This window comes from Chenopodium quinoa, unplaced genomic scaffold, assembly GCF_001683475.1.
Source record: "Chenopodium quinoa cultivar QQ74 unplaced genomic scaffold, ASM168347v1, whole genome shotgun sequence".
In the NCBI taxonomy this organism is placed as follows: domain Eukaryota; kingdom Viridiplantae; phylum Streptophyta; class Magnoliopsida; order Caryophyllales; family Amaranthaceae; genus Chenopodium; species Chenopodium quinoa.
In genome coordinates, this window is record NW_018743574.1 from 438,697 (window position 1) to 453,829 (window position 15,133).

Sequence of the window (15,133 nt, forward strand, 5' to 3'; positions counted from 1 at the left end):
ATCAGCACCGGACAGTGATCGGACTGTATTGCTGGAAGGTTCTTAGAGGCTGCATTCGCAAAACGCAAAGCCCACTCACTATTGCAGAGTGCCCTGTCCAAACGAGCAGTAATTCTTGTATCCACAGATTTTCCCCGAGCCCAAGTATGGCCAGGTCCACTGAATTCGACATCAATTAAATGCAAGTCCTCCACCCATTCATTGAATTTGGCTGTGCGTCGAGAAGTATCAGGACAACTTGAGCTGCGTTCGTGATTAAATCTAGTCTTATTAAAATCTCCCGCTAACATCCAAGGCTTATTATTCGAGTTAGCAAAATCTTTTAATTCTTTCCATAAATCAGCCCTCTTGTTGGGGTCAGGATTTGCGTAGACAGCAGTGAAGTACCACGGTTCGCCACCAATTCTTTTGATATCCATGGTAATGTATTGACCATGTTTGATAATTGGTTCGACAGAAACAAGTTCCGGCTTCCAATAAATCCAAATACCACCGCTGAATCCTTGTGCATCAACTCTGGTGTGACCATTATAACCAATAACAGAAGCAATGTGTACGGCTTGTTGACCCCCCATGTGAGTTTCTACCAAAGCTAGCACATTAGGCTTATGATTCCTTACTATGTCCTTGAGTGCATTCAAAAAAGAACGGCTACCAGCACCTTGAACGTTCCATACCATACAGGAAATTGGTGAACTATCTGGAGCTAAGTTGGGTATTGTATCCTCCATTAAAATTGGAATTTTGGGTAAAGAGCTTACGTATGCTTGTGATATTAATCGCATAATACGATTAACTTCATTGGGAATGCGGAGAGTTACAATCAACTCCATTGGCTCCGGGTTCGGTTCCACCCATGATTCGATTCGAACTTCCATCACATGAGTCAGGGGTCTGCAGTGCCCATGTAAGGTATCTCCATTGGTTGGCCCACACATAGGATCTTCTCGGGGGGGGGGGGGGATGTTCAAGAGAATAGCATCCGATGGTGGGGGGAATACTTGATGATTCATTGTGAGTGGCAGTGTCCAGTTCAACTTCTATTGCTTGTTTATTTGCTTCTTGTGGCTTTTGTGTTGAGAAATTTAAAATCTCCAGACCTTGATTTTCTTTGCCAATGCTTGGTATATTGCTTTCAAGAGATGGCTTTTTTTTGGAAATTTCCAAATTTGTGATTGGAGTAAGGGGAATATTGCTAGGTACCTTTTTCACGATTTTTATGGTATCTTTTTTTTTTTGTTTTTCTGTTGACTTCCTAAGCTTATTTCAGTACTAGATTTCCCAAAATTAAAGGGAAGATTTTTTTGAGGAGAATATTTGGTGGGTTGGGATTTGTCACCAAGCTTCACAGTGGCTTCACGAGGGATTGGATTGATTGGAGAATATTTTGATAAGAAATTTGTTACCTTATCTTCACCCTGATTAATAGCTTCCATATTATTATCTTTTTGAGGGATATTATTAGAACTATCTTCTTCCTCTAATTGATCCGCCAGAGCAGCAAATCTTGATTTCATTCCACTTGTATCACACTCAGTTTCCTTAGCAGGTGATTGACTAGGAACTTTGGGAATATTCTGTCCTTCTTTGCCACTAGCCGGAATATTCTTTTCCACCCTTTGTGGTTTTTTCCGACCTGGCTTTTTAACCAACATCCAGGATCCAAAACCATCCAGTTCCTCAGGTTTTGCTTGAACATTGTCCAGCTGAGAGTTAATATCATCTACAACCATATTATCATTAGGTTGATTAGAGATACATTGATCCTCTACATGACCTAGCTTTCCACATTTGTAACAGATCATCTTGATGCCCTCATACTGTATTCTCCAAATTTTTGGACAATAAAGGTTTTGATAAATCAATTTCAATACTTAACCTTGTAAATTGACCCCTTTCAGCATAGGCCGTAGATTTGTCAATTCTAATAAACTTACTAATTTTTGCTCCTATTTTCTTTAAGAATTCCTTACCAAAATACTCTACTGAAAGATTGGGAATACGTACCCAGGCCATGAGTACATTAACCAAGGTCCTTGTGTAAGGACGTAGTTATAGTCATCCACATTGTTAAATCGAGCGATGAAGTATTTGCAACCAATATCAGTTAGAGACATATCTCCTTTTAGTTGCCATTTCTTCTTCAATCGTTTCATCAAACCCATATAACCTAGGCTGCCATCAAACATTCGAATGATGAGAGTGTGCCTCCAAGGTCTACGCATCGCTCTTTTTTCCTCTTTAGTAAGCAGAATGACAGGGCATTTTTCACTATCCTCCGGCTCTTCCGGGGACATCATCATCCTCATCCTCATCCTCATTATGGATTTGAATACTCGTATCCACCATTGTTTCCAGAGGGTTATCTCTTAGGAGATCCCTAAAAGACTTTGGGGGATGATTTCCATTGGGGGTCTGATGAGCAGATTGTCCATAGATGACAATGTTTTCACGCCCACCCCCAAAAGGCATGGGTATTGATGGGTCTAATTCCATCTCAGAATTTTCATTTCTATTGAAAATTTCATGAGTAATTTTCTGTTTTGGCTTTTTATTTGATCGGGCCACCTGATCGGTGATCTCCGGTGGGTTTGGCGGTGGTTGAGAGGGGTGTTGAGCAGTCTCCATGAGGAATTTTTTTTTTGGTATAATACTCCGTTAGGATCCGCTAGCTTGTTCAATGAATCAAAGCTAAAAAAAATTTGCAATCTTATTTATTATTCATTAGATAATGGACGGGCGAAATAAAAAGTAAACTTTTAAGACATTGAGAGATTTGTTGCTTTTCTATTTTGGAATGGAGGAAGTTTTTAAATTTTGAGAGATCAATGCTCTTTAGTAGCATAGATATATAACCATGCAAGAGTTGATGCAACACCATTTAATTATATGGCCAATTTAATTTTCCGTCATTAAATCATACAATATCATACAAAAATGCTTGAAACATAATTTTCTCTAACCAATCAATGTACACATATTAATATAAGTGAACGCTTTGGGGATTTGACGAGCTCAACTCTTCTAGTAGCTTACTCCAAAAAAAAAAAAAAAAAGGAAATTCAATTCCCCGAAGTAACAAGCTTTGCAACAACCGCAGCCTGGAGCTCTAACTCGTATAGTTGCGGTGGGGCAGGGGCGTGGGCGGCATTAGAGACACTAGAAGATCAGCAAAAGCTTCAATAATGAACTTATGAGTATGTTTAGGATTTAAGTTGAGATAACAAAGGAGAAGCTCCCGTAAATACTCCGACAAATCATCACTTTCATCACTAACATCTACTAGATTATGTTGATTATTTAGCTTCATTTCAATCTTCCTAGCCTCAATCATCTCCTGCATTGACCTTCGGAAGTCAATGTAAGGGTTGGGAGAGTCCTTTTTTATCGGGACTCCTCCGCCCACCAGTTTCTCCTTCATCTGATGCTCATCATCGTCGGAAAAAAGGGAATTCCAAAATAGAGTTGGAAAGACCGGGGGTGGAGACAAACAACCGTTGGGAGGCGAAAATAGCAGAAAGATCAGGACATTCGTCAGTGGCAGTGGCTGAAGAGTTGGAGAAAGAGGAGGATCCATATGTTTGATCCATATGTTTTCTTAATGGCACAAGTGCTTAATAACTATCCTATTATTGTTTTGATTTAAAATATGAAATGATTAACAACTATACAACATGGCCAAGTAGGTCCAACTAGCTTAAAAAAGCACATCGAATCGACAAATTCGTTGCCTAATACTCAGTACAAGTAAATAATTTTTCTTTTTGATACGAAATAATTTAATACACCGACCATTGTATTATTACGGTACATAAAATATAATCACAATTAATAATACGCACACCATAAAAGCTAATATCAATTGATTTTAGGATAAAAGTTTCCCTTAAGTAATTCGATTAATGTATATGCGCAGCTTCAAAATCATGGGATATAACACAAACACATAGTCGTAGCAACTAATATGAACTAGTGTGCACACATTAAAGTAGCTATGAATATGAACATGAATTTATTTTGCGAACCGAGCACCCGACCTTAGCTTCAATTGGAGGCCGGCTGAAGTTGGATCCTTCTAGAATGAGTATAAATATGATAGATTAATATAATGATGAAGAAGTACTAGTAGGTGCTACATGACAATAATGTGATTGTGTGAATGCGATGAGTTTGGTGCACTTACCCTCATTTAGTTCCCCATGTTCTTTGCTTGTTTGAACCTGAGCTTTTGGTTCAATCCTTTATTCTATTCAATGTGACTTATATAAAGGAATGTTGACATTCCATATACAAAATGCATGTACGTGCATCACTTTGCTAACATCCTATAACCAACAATGTTACCGTCCGCATTTGAATTGGTGTCTCTATTAACATCGATTTAAGAGTCGTGGTGTGAGAGTGAGACTTGTGACACTTAGAAATTAAAATGGATGGTGTATTCAGAATGCAATACAAATGAAAAAAATTCATAAAACAAAATTCAACTTCGGGTCTATGTTACTAGTTATACTAGCTAACATTGGTTGTTGACATTAACAGTACATATTGTAAGTTCTTAACAAAATTAAATCTGGAAAAGGTATTCTTGCATAATGCTTTTATTCGAAAGAGATAAAAGTAAGAGGAATAAACCGATCTTATCTCAATTCTCAACATACCCTACTCCTCATGTATGTTACAAAGTATAATCCAATAAGATTTGGTGTGTCAATGAAGTTATAGTAAGCACTTTCATCATAACCTCAAATCTCAATGAAAAGCTTTAGCCAAAAGTAAAAAAATTGATACTTAAAGCATACATTGTTCAATGATTTTTCCATCAATCCTACTCAAAGATGTTAAATATATTAGTTCATTTTTTATACTGCCCGTAAACTTTAAGGCATGTTAATAAGCATGCAAAGTACTGTTTATTGATATTTTTCTATGATCATGATCATGGGCCTGGAGCTTGTTCTACATTTACTTCAGATTGATTTGGGCTTTCCAAAGTTGTTGGGCTTGTAACTTCTTAGCACATTTCTCTTGTAATCCAAGTGCAAAGAAAAATGGTTGAAGTGAAGCAGTTATCTGCCTATGTAGGTTTTGCTGTTATGATAAATTACAGTTAGTTAGGATTACTTATAAACATTTTAGTGCAGCTTAAACCTAACTACATGGTAGTAATACTAACACAGAGAGCTAAACAAATGAACTAGTCTTTTTCGACGGCTTTTCTTGTATCAGTATAGGGTCATCCTGGTTGTTGCACCTTGCACCTCTCCAAATCCCCTTCCCCAATTGAAAATCCCACTCTTCCCATGAGAACTGAACTTCAGCACTAAAGCCGGAGATAGTAGAGGTGTAACATATTCGCTCTAGAATCTAGCTACACTTGAATATGATTACCAATGAAATTGAATAGGGGAAATGAACAAAAGAAGGTGATAAACCTAAAGAGTAATATATACAGATTTCACTAATAATTATGTACATACAAAGGATATTTACATCGCCTTTTCTGTACAGAAGCCACTATATACTACTAGTATATACGAGTATCCTTATATTCACAGTGAGGAAGGCTTGTTTAGCCTACTTACCTACAACCTGGAGCTATTTACACTGCCCTGATCTTATACATAGGGAGATGTATATGTATCATTAAGTACAACTTTTTTCTTTTACCCTGCCTATCTGCATATTATGTACTTCCCTATCTGCTATATTTTCTTATCAGAAACGCTTGCTGCACATTCCTGTACTTCAATTGCTGCACAAGACTATACAGTTTTATTACAGTACCTGTTGTTTCGCTTTAAGGTCTGTAAACTCGGGCATTTAAAAAGATTCCCGAAGAGGAAACTCATCGTAGTTTCCTGAGCTGGTTTAGGAGTGTGAAATGAATTGTGTTTTATCTGCAATATGGTTTGGCCGATTTGCTGTTGGATAGAATTGACCGTCCCTGGATCCACCGGAGCTCCTGCTACATCTGTTACATAGAAAGTGTCTACGGCTTTGCCACTCTTTGTGGATATTTCAGCTCTTTGGATGGTTAGCCCGTTTTCCCTAAAAATGCGGGTTATCTCTGAAAGGAGTCCAACTCGGTCTTCAGTGCGCAATTCTAACTCTAAGCCCTGAGGATCATATATAGGACTTGATGTTAGCTGATGATAAAGCATGAAGCAAGTATGAGTTATGATCAACTACAGCAGGACAAAGATTCAGAATCTTTCAGAGTTTAGTATACCTCTGATGCTCTCCTTTCTATGGCTGCTTCAAGGCACTGAACAACTCGTTCTCGCTCAGCTTCAGATCTTATGGGCTGCCCATCAACGTGTCGAATGTAGAATTCCTATAATAAAATGTTCAGTCAAATACACAGAACAAATTCAAGAGTCTACATACAGTAACAAAGAAACCATGAGCTAGCAAATTGGGTGTGTAATGTGATTCAAAAAGAGTAGCAGAGTATTCTGAACTCTGAAGGCAGATGTGCACAGTATATTGCGAAAAGGTCTCACAAGACTATACTCCCTACTCCCTAGTTAATTTGATTATTGGAAGCTGTGTTACCTGGTAAGCCTCTGTCCTCTCAGTGGTGACCATTCCATGAAAAACCACATACTGCATATCAGTTAGTGTACACACGATGTCAAACAGCAACTTAGGCCGATCCTTGGACCTCATAATAATCACAGTATAATCCTTCTCAGGACAATCAGAAACTGTCACATGAGGTCTACTATACGTATGCAAACTTCTAGGGTACCCTACTGTCTCCATTCTTTCATAGTCCCTATCATTAAACATGATTTGATGCAGTCTTCGTCCTCTGTGAGTACTTTCAGGAGGCGAAAGTCTCATTTGTGCCGCCTGAGAATCACTATCTCCTTTAAGCACATAGCAAAGAAGCTTCTTTATTCTGAGTAGCCTTTTTGGATCATTGACTGCACGCCCCGTTGAATAATCAGTTACGTGGACAACAGCTGCAGCTCGAGAATTGTGAGTCCATATCTCAGCATTCACCACATTGCAGTTGAGATCAGTGAGGACTGCACATACTTCTGATAATAAGCCTGGTCTGTCAGTCCCAGTCAGCTCAATTGAGGTGTGGTCTTCAGAGGGCATCACTCCAACTGAATCTCTTAGAGAAGGCAAAAGTGAGGCATTGCTCTCGATTGTCTGAACATTTACAGGGAAAACAACAACAGCAACATGAGGTTAAGCACTAAGCACACATTGATTAAACAAATTCTGAACATATACAGGACAAGCAGATCATTTTTTATCAGAATAGAGTTTCCATTTTATTACACACACTTTACATAGATGTTTGTCATGTTTCCAGTATTGGTTCAAAATTGTTGACTCCAAACCCGAAAATTGGTTTTCACAAACAGCAAAAATGAAGATCCACAGTCACACAAACAAGTAGTTCAGCTCAATTTGAGAACCAAATCAACCAATGACATCAACTATACTAGGACTTGTTCGTTATTGTTGCTAGTTTCAAGTTTTTTGTTGTCAAAGTTGAGACTTATAATTTCATTACACAACTTAATATTTCATATATCATACTGTATATCATAATGATACAGCTTTTGAAATCTCAAAAACCCAAAAAACAGAATTTGACAGATAACCAGTGAAACCGAACAGGCCCTAACTAAACGATAAGTAAGCAGTATGAACCTTTTGGATATAGTTGATGACTTCTTGATCTCTAATCTTGTTCCCATGGTAATCGGTCACGTTGAACACTGAAAGAAAGATTAAAAAAACAGCAATCAGAAGCTGATATCAGAAACAAAGACAGGGTTGACATTGTACAAAACTTCTAGATATTATATGCATAAAAGAACATTCATAATGACATGGTATAAGAAAGCTAAGAACATACCATCCATAAACCATCCGCCGTCAGACGAAATATATGCCTTTTTAATAGTAAGGTTAACATCAGCAAGAACTTGGACAACTTGTAGAAGAGTTCCATGTTTGTTGACACTGTCAACCTGAACAACATCATTCTACATTTTAGTCATACTTCATCATCAATTTAGTCATACAAATACATCATATTCTCATTAATTTAAATTTAATACAAGTATATACTTTGCAGCCTAACTTCAAAATTGTACCTATGTATTACTTCCTTGTTCTTTTTTACTTGACCTGTTTCTTTTATCACGCTTACCAATGTAAAACTTTAACGATCAATAACTTAAATTCTCCATAAGTAAAAATTATAAAAGTTATATATTATGATAGTACTTATTGAGACGAATCTAAAAAATCATACATGAATATATTTTTCCTTACATATTATTCATAAAAGACGGTCAAAAGAAGGGTGGTGAATAGTGTAAAAGTCAAAGCGGGTCAAGTAATAAAGAACGGAGGAAGTACATATTTATTTAAATGTACATCATTCAACAATTTTGTCCCCTAATAATCAAATAATATCATGACGTGACATGTTTAGAATAAAAGAAGCATTAAGCATGTATAAAAGGTAACAAAAAATTATTCCACCCTTTCCTAGTGTGATGAAACATGGCTTTTTTTATTTAATGGCCGGTTTACGTATCGTACCCTAAAAACATGTCCCTTCAAGAATTTTACCTAACAAATAACTCCGTGGTACGTACGGAACAAGGGTTAAGGGTTACCTGTGTAGCATGGACACGACTCGAGTTTTAATCTAGAGTCCTTCTGTACTTCCTAGAGGATTAGTACATAAGTACAAATGGGACTAGAACTAATCACTACACCACTACACTTCTAAATTGATTTTGGCACTCCCTTTAAACACACTCGACATAAAAAAAGTTGTGTATCGACTAGCTAGTAATGTAATGAAAAGTATCAGAGTGTCAAAATCAATTAATTGAGGTAACAAAAACGCAATTTATTAATAGTGTCAAAACATACTCTTGTTAAAATGATAACCTACCTAATTTACCCAAATAAGTCGATAATAAATAAATAGATATACAAGAAAAACAGAGGAAAAGAAATCAGGAACCGTAAAAAATACCTGAATTACAGTAGCTTCTTCACAAGATATATTGTCAAATACAACTCTGAAAGAATTAAGAAATAAGAAACTAATCATCAAAAATTAAAAAATAAAAAAACAAATTTCCTCTGTTTTTTTTTTAAATCCGGTTTAATCACCTACCAAAACTCCTAATCACGAATTTACAGAAGTATAATCACAAAATTAAGTAATTATTAGCTAATAATCCAACTTCGATTGAAATTAATAATAAAAAGGAATTCAAATAAAAATGGAAAGAAATTACCTTGGTGGGTTTAACCTCCTAATCAATTTAGCATATTCATCGTCCATCACCCTCAACAAATCAAACCCAAGATGAAAACTTTATAACAACCCAGAAAAATTAAGCTTTAATTAAGAATTATGAAATTCATAAAATAGATTAAAATCTCCAATATTTGTGGAAGTAGTAGTAGAGTAAACAGAGGAGAGTAAAGATTGAAGAGAGAGAAAGAAAAAATTAGGAGAGAGAATGTAGTTAAATTGGGGGAAACGTAGGCAGCCGTCTTACTACTATTTATTTACGGTCAGTTTATCCATTTGCCCGAGAATTTTCTAATGCTTGATTTGGCTGCCCGTTTTGGTGACGTGGAGAGTTTTGATTGGAGGAAAGGACGGTTATCGGCTGCCCGCGGTCAAAGGAGAGATAAAATGGGCCATAGGAGGCGGTTTGGGGGCCCGAATAGTGAGTAGATTACCGGCCCATCGCTTTTGATCCGTACGGTACGTGATAAGATTTGCAGAGTAGGCACGGAGTTTAAGGAAGTCACGTGAGGAATGGTCGGGTAATTGCCGGTATTGTTGGCGGCAATTCTTGTGTGAGCTACTGGTTTTTTGACACGTTGGTGGTCGTTAGCTCAACTACCTTGCCTCTTGCTCCCTCCTTCCTTCTTTCAAATTATTTTTACCAGTAGTTAGTTAGTGTTATGTGAGTCCTGTGACTTGTGGGTAGATCAGGTTATTGAGTAGTGTAGTTTAAAGATTATAGGAATAGAGTATGGTTAGGGTTAGAGTCATGGTCAAGTTTAAAGGGTTTTTAATGGACATGATTCTTATTTAATAAGGTCGCTATTAATCCCTAATCAGAGTTAGCCCTGCCCGCTATTGGTCCTGTAAAATGTAATCTTTTACCTAACTGCAATCGTTCCACACTGATCTTAACCCGCCTAATAATTAATCAGATCTACTTGTGAGTACTGGCTTATCACTGCTATTACACGATATAGTTTTATTTTATAATAAAATCAATCTTGCAACAGTAGTTGTGAGAATCTTTGTTACTTAGTAGAAACTGTTGAATAAATTTTTTATCTTCATTTTGATTTTGGAAAGATCAACACTCCTTTTTTTTTTTTTTTTTGGGAGATCAACCAGGCGCATAGTGGATATGAATATTGTGTGTTCACTGATCACCACTTGTATTGTTCAATTTATTGATCATTTGATGTTTCGACGCAATATATATTCTTTCCTCTCCCTCTCTATAAGTCTAACTTGCAAAATACAACTGAAATCAGTATGGTTCTAGAATGACAACTGTGAAATTATTAATGTCATTTCAAAATTCACCCATATTGTCTAAATGAAACAATAATAAATAAAAATAATTGTCCTTTTAGAGCAAATGTTTTGTATAATTCCAAGGGACTAACAATATAAGGATATGTTTTAATCACTTTATCCTTATTACTCTATAAAATCACTTTAGTTGTAATTTAGGGTCTGTTCATATTTACTTAATTTTAATTCAGTTCAGTTCAGCTCAGCTCTAATCAGTTCAGTTCAGTTCAGCTCCAATTAGTTCAGTTCAGTTCAGCTCCTAATTTCCCTCTCTCATAAAATATTCATTTCAACTCAGTTCAGTTCAATTCAGTTCAGTTTAACTCCAATCAGTTCAGTTCATTTCAGCTCTAATCGGTTCATTTCAGCTCAGTTTGGTAAATATGAACAGACCCTTAAACTTAAATAACCCCTTATCTTTTTTGACAAAATAACCCCTTATCAAAACTTATGTTATTTGAACTAAAAATTAAACTAAGTGAAAATAAGGTAAATATAATGAATTTTAAACAACATTAATCAATGTTTGCTTTTGTCACAATATTCTAATGTTGCTTCTATCATGACTTTTTTTTTTTTTTTTTTTGGGGGGGGGGCATAATTTCATGACCAAAATGTAATCATATTCAAATTGTTTGTGCTCAAATTATTATGGCGCCACTTGGCTCCTATTCATGACAAAGAATGAAACAAGTATTCTAAAACTTACAATGGACTCCAATCTCCATATCAATACATCTACAATAATAGTTCCCATTAGATTATACATTTGCTCATTCGGGTCATGTTCTAGTTGCTCTGTTGATTCAATCTGCTTTTTTGACATTTATTCTGCTCTGCTCTACCTTGTCCATAAACTCAAAAGAACGAGACCTAACACATTAAGTTTTTTTTTTGTTTTTTTTTTTTTTTTTTTTGTTTTTTTTTTTTCTTTCAACTCATTAAGCTAAGGCAATTAGTTTCATTAATTTATGGGACATTATCTTACCAGAAACACTCTTTCTAATAATTCTTGTATGATCTAACTTCTCAAGACTCTTAATTAACCTTGGAGAATCAAGTTGGGGCAAATTTTGGCGGATAACTTTAAGACGTAAATTCGTACCCTTTAGCATTTTGAGGAGCCAATTTCTTGAAAAAAAAGCTCTTTTCCGAGTTGTATGTAATAATTTGTCAGCCAAGACAAAGTTTAATGTCTACTAGTTGTGTTTGACAATTTTGATTCCTATAAAAAGTGATATTCTGGATTCTAAAGTACAAATGTGTGGTCACGTTTAAAATCTGTTGATCAAGACTAGTATTATTAGAAGATTTCTCCGAATTCTTCCCTATAGAAAAACCATATATGGAATTAACAAATCAATATAACGAATACGTAAAGGCATGAAAGTATAATTTTTTTTAAGAAAAGATCGGGATAGGCATCATTGGCGGACCTGGCCTTGTACATGGTGAGTCAAATGACTCACCAGGGCCCAAAAAAAATTTCTAAGTTTTTTTTAAAAAAATAAATAAATAAATAAATTATTTTCTTTGGTTGATTTTGTTGCTGTTTGTTTGGTAAACTTTGAACCTTTTGTTAATGTTGTTGGGTTTTTGATGAAATTTAAACCTTTTGACCATGTGAATTGTAGTCAGTGTTTATTTAGGGTGTTTATTGATGCCAATTATGTCTGTCAAATTGTCAATACACCATTGGTTTTGGTAGATTTATATGGGGTTTTTTGCATATGTGCTGATTTGATTGGCGATTCGGACGATTGTTTATGATATAGTCGACCCACCCTAATGATATAGTCAATTATGTCTGTCAAATTGTCAATACACCCTAATGCTTGTACAGATTTTAATCTTGTCAATTATTAGAGAGCTAAGCTTGCCATGTTGTCAACAAATTTTTTACATATTTGGTTATCGATTGTGACTCACCAGTCGGAAATTCCTGGGTCCGCCACTGATAGGCATAGTATAAGCCTTTGTCATGGAGGATTGAAGGTGGTACTTAAAACATGACCAGATATATTATTGTTTATATTACGAAGTATCATTTGTCTTTTATGTTTTTTGACTTTTATCGACAATTAAAAAGAAAAAGTTATATTAAAGAAAATTACTTGTTATTAATGGGAATTAATAAAAGATTGACCGTAATTTAGAAATTGGGTGTTTTGCTAGCATTATTTAGGGAAAGGGCTCAAGGAATTAGGGGATCTAATTACCTAATGAAAAGGGAATCGAAAGTACCAGTGAAAGATTTAGGCCTTGTTTGGCAAATGACGGTTGGCGATTGGCTGTTGGCTTGTTTGACCAGTTGGAATGTTTGGCTGTTTATAATGGCTTTTGAAATTGGATGTTTAAGCTGGTTGTTTATAAAAGTGTTTGGTAAATTAATTGTTGGTTGTTGGCTGTTTATTAGATAATTTGTGGGCCAACAAGTCAAAAGCCAACAAAAAAACTACTCAAAGCAGCCTTTTCATTTTGGCTTAAAAGCCAGCTTTTTCGCTGACTAAAAAGCCAATTACCAAACATATTTTTTGGCTGTTTGACCACCTTAAAAAGCCAAAAGCTAACCAAAAAGCCATTAAAAAGTCAATTATCAAACATGGCCTTAATGCAAAGAAGTTGGCTAGTTAATTACATTTCACATCTAATTACCTAGTTAACCAAACATTTTGTGTTGAATCCTCAACTACTATTTGTCTATTTCCCCATATCAATATAATATTTGTACTCCGTAGTGTTTTTGTTTAAGTTATTGATTTTTTTTTTTTTTTTTTTTTTTGGTTGACGAGAGTTATTGATTTTAACTAGAAGCCTTAGCTTGATTGGAAATCTTAATTTTTTTCGTTTGGTGTTTAATAAATAACCTAATAATGCACCTTGATGTATTTTATATGAAGACTTAGCTTAATTAGAAGACTTAGCTTAATGTGTATAATTTGCTAGTATACAATGGAATAACTAACTTCTTATAATTAAAAAGGAATATGGTCACTTTATAAATCTTGCCGAGCTAACTTATTGGCACTAACAAACAAATGTTTGAGATATTTATTAGACAATACGGAGTAATTTCTACGTAAATATTAGGATATTGAAAGTTGGACGTCAGAAGAAAATTCAAATTTGAGACAGATTCCTGTTCTGAAATTTTGGAATATTAATCCAATTAAAACAGCTAATTATTTGGCATATTATTATCTTTATCCTTTTATTAAAAAGTGATTCACAAGCCATCTACGTAGAAAATACCGGCACTGCCATCTGGAAATTATATTAATTGCATTATCTACTAAAAAAATAAATAAATATTGTTTTGGTCTTTGAAATAGATGGTTGACAATTATTTCCCTAAATAATGAATTTTATTTGTAAATTTTCACTGATTAAACATTGATTAAAAAATTTCCAATTTGTCAGCATTTGTGGGAATATTATGAGTAAAGTTATATTCCAACAAGTTTTGAATTAAGATATGAAGAGAGCCGTAAAGGATAGTGATATAAAATTTTTGTCTATCTTTTAAAATTGAATTTGATTAAATCAGACACACGAGAGAATCTAAAATAAATAATGGTCCCAATTTTCACAAGTTTGCCGTAATCCCACTTCCACATACTGAGGGATTCTAAGGTAAGATCAGAAAGTGATTCAATAATACCTAGCTTAGTTTTATAAAAAGATGTTAGAATCAAGTGCTGATAAGCCAATTTGCTACAAAATGGAATAAAATCGATAAGAATCAATCTTTTTGTAGTTTTTAGTGCAAAATCCAGTTAAAACAAGTTGTATACAGTATCTTGCATATGGCAAAATATGTGGCACCAAAAGGTCAAGGCTAGAATCCATATCCTAATCCCATTGTAGATTGTCACCGATATCATCACCATATATCTATAATCTATCCATAATAATTACATAATAAAAAAACACTTCAAGAATAACACGTGTTATTCCTAGTGGGAAAAAAAATGTCGTAAAAATTACTCCCATATTTTTAAATTTTTTTGTTTTCTTCTCCATCCATCGATTTTTTCTATATCATTGAAATAACATGGATATTTTCAAATAAACAACTACTATAATAATTTTTTTATATTGTTATAATATGAAATAATTCGCTGCTTGATTAGCTATCCACGCTAACCTTATTTCTTATTTGATGTATGAACCAACAAGAGTTGACTCAAGTGGTAAGCAACTTGATGTCGTTTAAGGGAGGTGTCGGGTTCGAGCCTCACCGTATGTAGAAACTCATGTTGGGAGACTCACCAACCATAAATCAAGTGTGTTATCCGAGTCGGATCCAGATGTAGGTGAACAGGGTAGACAACTTTGAAAAAAAGATGTATGTGAACATTGAATAGTATGATTTATGATTAGTTAGGCGGATTAAGGATGCCACTTGGACGGACAATCACCATCCAATTATCCAATTAGTGCCGTCCAGTTGTGCGGCCGTGTCCAATTCATACTTGATAGTTGATACTACGACTAACAAAAATCCCTTTCAATTGTCAACTA

At 35.0% G+C, this 15,133-nt stretch overlaps 2 protein-coding genes across 2 annotated transcripts; both read right to left on the reverse strand.

Annotated features, from left to right (window-relative positions):
* Nucleotides 1–2,787: 2,787 nt before the first annotated feature.
* On the reverse strand, nt 2,788–3,609 carry LOC110681678 (transcription repressor OFP12-like). The gene is given in 2 exon segments (XM_021857817.1): nt 2,788–3,434; nt 3,436–3,609. Coding segments are annotated over 2 exon segments (480 nt in total). The 5' UTR covers nt 3,591–3,609; the 3' UTR covers nt 2,788–3,109.
* A 1,804-nt stretch (nt 3,610–5,413) lies between these two features.
* Nucleotides 5,414–9,543, reverse strand: LOC110681817 (ACT domain-containing protein ACR6-like). Its single transcript, XM_021857939.1, has 7 exons — nt 9,294–9,543; nt 9,026–9,071; nt 7,886–8,000; nt 7,678–7,745; nt 6,559–7,167; nt 6,233–6,337; nt 5,414–6,119 (listed from the first exon to the last, which is right to left on the reverse strand). Exons 1-7 carry the CDS (start codon nt 9,338–9,340, stop codon nt 5,766–5,768), a joined length of 1,344 nt encoding a protein of 447 aa, XP_021713631.1. The 5' UTR covers nt 9,341–9,543; the 3' UTR covers nt 5,414–5,765.
* Between the last annotated feature and the right edge of the window lie 5,590 nt (nt 9,544–15,133).